This window comes from Cervus canadensis, chromosome 17, assembly GCF_019320065.1.
Source record: "Cervus canadensis isolate Bull #8, Minnesota chromosome 17, ASM1932006v1, whole genome shotgun sequence".
Lineage (NCBI taxonomy): Eukaryota > Metazoa > Chordata > Mammalia > Artiodactyla > Cervidae > Cervus > Cervus canadensis.
This window is the reverse complement of record NC_057402.1, coordinates 57,941,098-57,947,019: the sequence shown is the minus strand read 5'-3', so window position 1 is coordinate 57,947,019 and position 5,922 is coordinate 57,941,098. Positions and strand designations below refer to the sequence as shown.

Below are 5,922 nucleotides of genomic sequence, written 5' to 3'. Positions count from 1 at the left end.
AGGAGTATCTGAATCCCAATTCAGTTTTATTCTGAATCCCAAGCTTTTATACAGAAGTGTCTGCAGGCTATTCTCTTTGACAGGTCCACAGGACTGTATGCCTGTGTCCCACCCAATACTCATCCATTTCTCTTCCTTAGGCGCCTCCAGTGTGTCACTGTGAGAATCACCTACCCTAGCAATTTATCCACTTTCCCGGGACTTCTCCTCTTTCACATTTACATTAAAATATAATAGCTGTCTACTGTGAATCTTGAGATATATATGTATGTGTGCCTGTGCGTGTGCGTGTGCGTGTGTGTGTGTGTGTGTGTGTGTATTTTCTTTTCTTCCCTCTGGCTCCCGTTTTGCTGTATCTGAGCTCAGACCACACCATCTTCCCCCTCATGGATACCTTCCATGTTCCCAGTGGTCTGTTCCCAACTCTATACTGCAGCACAGGGATTTCTAAAACATAAATCTGTCCCTGTCACTCCCCTGTGAAAACTCGCCCATGGGGAATCTGACCAGGCTGCATTTGGGGACTGGGCAGAGTGAGCAGGGATCTTGTGTCAGCTAGGGTTTCTGGTAGACGCCCCTCTGCACTATCCACTTGTGGTGGTCGGGGGCGGGGAAGGGGCGGGATTGAGCCCCCTTCCCCCCTCCTCCTTACTGCGGAAAGCTGCAGAGCTAAGGGCACTCACTTCCTATTCACCAGTCAGCAGGGAGGACTCCTCTCAGCAGCCACGTAGGCATTCTCTTCTCTCTGGAGGAAAAGGCCCAGCAGCTGTCGGAGGAAAAGGCTCACCAGCTGTCAGAGCAAAAGGACATGTCGCAGCTAAGTAAGAATCTGGGAGACCCGAGTCCCCCGGAGGAGGCCCCTAAGCCCGCGGTCTATAGCCGCCCTACGGTTCTGATGCGGGCCCCGCCCGCCTCCTCGCGGGCCCCTCCAGTCCCGTGGGACCCACCTCCGATTGATTTGCAGGCTTCACTGGCCGCTTGGCAGGCACCGCAGCCTGCTTGGGAGGCTCCGCAGGGCCAGCCACCTGCCCCCGTGGCGCCCATGTCCCAGCCTCCATCCCTAGGGGGCCCGATGGTCCAGGCTCCCCCTCTGGGGGGCCCGATGGGCAAGCCTCCGACTCCCGGAGTCTTGATGATCCATCCTCCCCCTCCGGGAGCCCCGCTGGCCCAGCCTCCGACTCCGGGGGTCCTGATGATGCATCCTTCGGCTCCCGGAGCCCCCATGGCACAGCCTCCTCCTCCGGGGACCCCGATGGCACATCCTCCTCCTCCCGGGACCCCGATGGCCCATCCTCCTCCTCCTGGGACCCCGATGGTGCACCCTCCTCCTCCGGGGACTCCGATGGCGCACCCTCCTCCTCCGGGGACCCCGATGGCACATCCTCCTCCTCCGCCGGCGACCCCAATGGCCCATCCTCCCCCTCCGGGGACCCCGATGGCACAGCCTCCAGCTCCGGGAGTCCTGATTCCCCAGCCTCTGACTCCAGGAGTCCTGATGGTTCAGCCTCCTGCTCCGGGAGCTCCGATAGCCCAGCCTCCGCCTCCGCCACCCCTGATGGCCCAGCCTCCTCCTCTAGGAGCCCCGATGGCCAAGCCTCCAGGTCCTGGAGTCCTGATGATCCATCCTGCAGGCTCGAGACCTCCGATCACCCAGCCTCCAGCGACAGCAGCCCCGATAGTCCAGCCGCCGGCGCCGGCCCCACCTGCGCAGCCTATGGCTTCCTGGGCCCCACAGGCTCAGCCTCTGATCCTGCAGATCCAGTCACAGGTTATAAGGGCTCCTCCGCCCGTTCCCCAGGGCCCGCAGGCCCCTCCGGCGCAGCTGGCCACTCCCCCGGGCTGGCAGGCCACCTCGCCGGGATGGCAGGCCCCAACACAAGGCTGGTCGGCCACACCCCTGGGCTGGTCGACCACACAGGTCACCTGGCCAGGCCCAACGATTGCTTGGCAGGCACCTCTACCTGTGCGCCCTGGGCCACCACCCATCCGCCCTGGCCCACCACCCATCCGCCCGGGCCCACCGCCCATTCGCCAGGCCCCACCCCCAATACGCCAGGCACCGCCACTGATCCGCCAGGCACCACCACCCATCCGCCCTGCCCCACAGGTCCTGGCCACCCCGCCGCCTCTCTGGCAGGCCCTGCCGCCCCCGCCACCGCTGCGGCAGGCCCCGCAAACTCGACTGCCTACCCCGCAGTTGAGGGCGGCCCCACCAATTCGGGCGGCCCCCCAGGTGCCAACAGCCCCCCCAGCACCGCAGATGCCGACTGCACCTCCTGCTGTCCCGCAGGCGCCCCCGACGGTGATGCCGGCCCCTCTACCGGCCCCACTGTCGGCTCCTCAGGCTGTGCACTGCCCGCCTATCATCTGGCAGGCACCGAAAGGCCAAGCTCCGGTGCCGCAGGAGATGCCAACATCCATGGAGTTCCAGGAAGTGCAGCAAGCCCAGGCCAGCCTGGCGTGGCAGGCTCCGAAGGCCCAGGGGCAATTCTGGCAGTCCCTGCCCACCCAGGAGGCCCAGAGGCAGGGCCCTCCACTGGTTCAGCTGGAGCAGCCCTTTCAGGGGGCCCCCGCCTCCCAAAAGGCCCTGCAAATCCAGCTATCCACCCAGCAGGCCCAGCTCTCGAGCTCGCAGGGAGAGCTGCCATCCATGCAACTCCAGCCCTCCTGGCAGGGCCCCCCTGCAGCCCTGCAGGGCCAGCCTGGAGCCCCCTTAGCAGGGGCAAATTTTCCCATGGGCTCTGCTAAATCATTGATGACTCCATCAGGAGAATCTAGGGCTTCTTCTATAGACCGAAGGACCTCTTCAAAAGATCGTAGGACCTCTTCAAAGGAACGCAAGGCTCCTCTAAAGGACCGGATGATCTTCGGTGGCACTTTCTATGCTCCCAGGGCAATGCCAACTGCTGGAGCACACCTGCCGACTCCCTGGAAAAACTTTCCTGCCACATCTGAGACCTTTAACGCCACCCCAAGGGTCTTTCCATCTACCTCCCAGTTCCAGCCTGCCTCTTCTAATGCCTTCAAGGGCCCATCTGCCATCTCAGAGGCCCCAAAGTCACTGCCATTTACTCTGCAGGATCCGTTTGCCTGCATTGAGGCCCTGCCTGCAATCCCATGGGTTCCACAGCCCAATGTGAATTCCTCAAAGGCGTCCAAGGCAGGACCCAGTATCCTGATGGCGACAGCAGCTACCCCCCAGGTGATGGCTATCACTCAAGAGGCCTCAAAGACCTCCACTGAGCCACCACGTCGCTCAGGCAAGGCCACCCGGAAGAAGAAGCATCTGAATACAGAAGAGGGGGATGGCAGTGGCAAGATGCTGAACATGTGTCACTGGCAGGCCCCCAGGCGCTGGGAAAGTCTAGACTTGAACGACTGGGAGCTGCAAGCCCCCATCCAATTCCTGTGTGACTGGGAGGGCCCAAGCACCTCCCGAATCCTGAGTGGCTGGGAGGGCCTGAGTACCTCCCAGATCCTGAGTGGCTGGGAAGGGCCCAGCACTTCTTGGGCCCTGAGTGCCTGGGAAGGCCCAAGCACCTCAAGGGCCCTGGGTCTCTGGGAAAGCCCAGTTAGCCCTCCGTCCTTGATCATCCCTGAGCTCCCTACTCTTGCTCAGGGATTTGGTGCCACCCAATATGATCCCAAGCTGGAGACTCAGCCACTGTCTCCCTTGGATGAGCGAGCAAATGCACTGGTGCAGTTCCTCTTGGTTAAGGACCAAGCCAAGGTGCCCATTAAGCGCTCAGAGATGGTGAAATTCATCATCCGTGAATATAAAGATGAGTGCTTAGAAATCATCAGCCGTGCCAGCCACAAGCTGGAGTGTGTTTTTGGTTATCAGTTGAAGGAAATTGATCCCAAAAACCACTCTTATATTCTCATCAACAAGGGTCGAAAGGGTGACACAGGTGCATCCTATTTGGACAGGCCCAAGTTAGGCCTCCTGATGGTGGTTCTGAGCCTCATCTTTATGAAAGGCAATTGTGTCAGGGAGGACCTGATCTTTACTTTTCTGTGCAAATTAGGGCTGAATATCCGGGAGACACACGGTCTCTTCGGAAATACAAAGAAGCTCATCACCGAAGTGTTTGTAAGGGAGAAGTACCTGGAGTACAGGCGAATCCCCTTTACTGAGCCAGAAGAGCATGAGTTCCTCTGGGGCCCCCGAGCATTCCTTGAAACCAGCAAGATGATTGTCCTGAAGTTTTTGGCCAGGCTGTATAAGAAAGATCCACGGTGCTGGCCATACCAGTACTATGAAGCACTGGCAGAGTGTGAGTCTGAAGATCTGGATGAGGATGAGTCTGACCCTGATGATAAAACCGATGACCCCACCAGCAACCCCCCTCCCCATTAATGCCATTTAGCAGATATCTCACGGTTCCTTTGGGTCCCCGGCCTAAGGCCACTGACAGGGTGGGGTGGGGGGGACGTTTTGTTTCTGGTGTTTCTGTTCAAGTTCTGTGTGTGTAAGTTTGGATTTCAGTTTGCTTTTGTATCTGCCAAAGCTTTGTACATTTTCATGTGGTGTTGATTTCAACTGGCTATTGTTCTATTTGGTATTTTGGCATCTGTATTTTTAACTGAGATCTGTGATTCTCTGTTTTGTGTTATAATTGTTATGTTTTGGTATCAGAGTTGTGCTGGCTTTGTGAAATGAATTGAGAAGCTATCCATCTCATTCTGGTACAGATTATGTAGCATCAAAATAGGCTGTTCTTTGAATGTCCAAATGACTCATCAGTAAAAGCTGTCTGCAGAAAAGTAAATATCTATATCTATATATAAATATAATTTCAGCATAATATGGAAGTGTTTGTCTTTATTCTAATTTTTATTCTAGGTACTGGGAGCCAAGTTTTACCATACTCTCCAAATACAGCTGAACATCAAGACAACTTCCAGTAATAGTAGATACCACGGTGACAGAACTGTTTTTTCAAAACAGTGCTACATGTGTTATAATTATGCAGTAATTGCAGTGGGAGTTGGAATGTAAGATTAAAGCAAGAGTAAGGCTTCACACATCAATGAGGGTGAATCAAGAGGAGGTTTTTAATCCTCTTGATTCCTCACAATACTCTTTCAAAGTAGGCATTATTCCTATTTTGTAGGTGAGTGTCTAAGGCTCAAGTAGATCAATTAAGTGGGACATGTCAGTGCCAAGACAATAAGGTGGTAATTTGAAGCAGAAAATTTTCTTACGGTTATGTGGAAAGAAAGCCACGACCGTCTATCTGCCTGCAGATCAAAGTACCAGGTTTGTTAGCCATGGGAAGAACAAAGGGGTCTTGGTCAGTCCTGGTGGGTGGCGGGTGTCCAGCAGCTCAGGGAACCGTGAGTTTAATCAACACATTGACATGGGCATTGAAACATGCTCCCTGCAAAATATAATAGGGAAAAGGAAATACCAGGCTTCATTGAACTGAGGTCGTGCAGGTCGCAGTGGGTGGGGGGAAGACAGGGGATAACACCGGGATCTAACTGAAGTTCCTGGGAGGAAGCATCAGTCACAACACACAAGGGAAGTCAGTTGGAAACTGGCTGATGTACTAAATAACCGGTAGTCAGTCCTTGGGTGCAGGGTCTGGTGTGGGAGGGAGGGGACCAAAGAGTTTTGGAAGAAGATATTCATGAACACCTGACCCTACTGGAGTGCGCAGAAGGACGTTCCTGAAGGTATCACTGCCTTCTCAGGGATGGGGACCATCAGCGTTGCTGCATCTCTACTGTTCTGGAAGGATCCGGGGCCCCCAAATCCAGCCCCCCTTCTCTTGGTGGATGAAGCGCCGCAGTGGGGTACACGGCAAAAGTGGTATTCATCTGCCACCTAGCGGCCTGTTACGGTTCTGTCTCTCCTGCAAGGGCTCAGCCCCAACCATGGTCAAGAATCTCACACCCCAAACACCTGGGTTTAGA

At 55.9% G+C, this 5,922-nt stretch overlaps 1 protein-coding gene across 1 annotated transcript; it reads left to right on the top strand.

The window, feature by feature from the left end:
* Window positions 1–675: 675 nt before the first annotated feature.
* MAGEL2 (MAGE family member L2) lies at window positions 676–4,808 on the top strand. Its single transcript, XM_043434366.1, has one exon. The coding sequence runs from the start codon at window positions 809–811 to the stop codon at window positions 4,358–4,360; it is 3,552 nt and encodes a 1,183-aa protein (XP_043290301.1). The 5' UTR covers window positions 676–808; the 3' UTR covers window positions 4,361–4,808.
* Window positions 4,809–5,922: the final 1,114 nt, after the last annotated feature.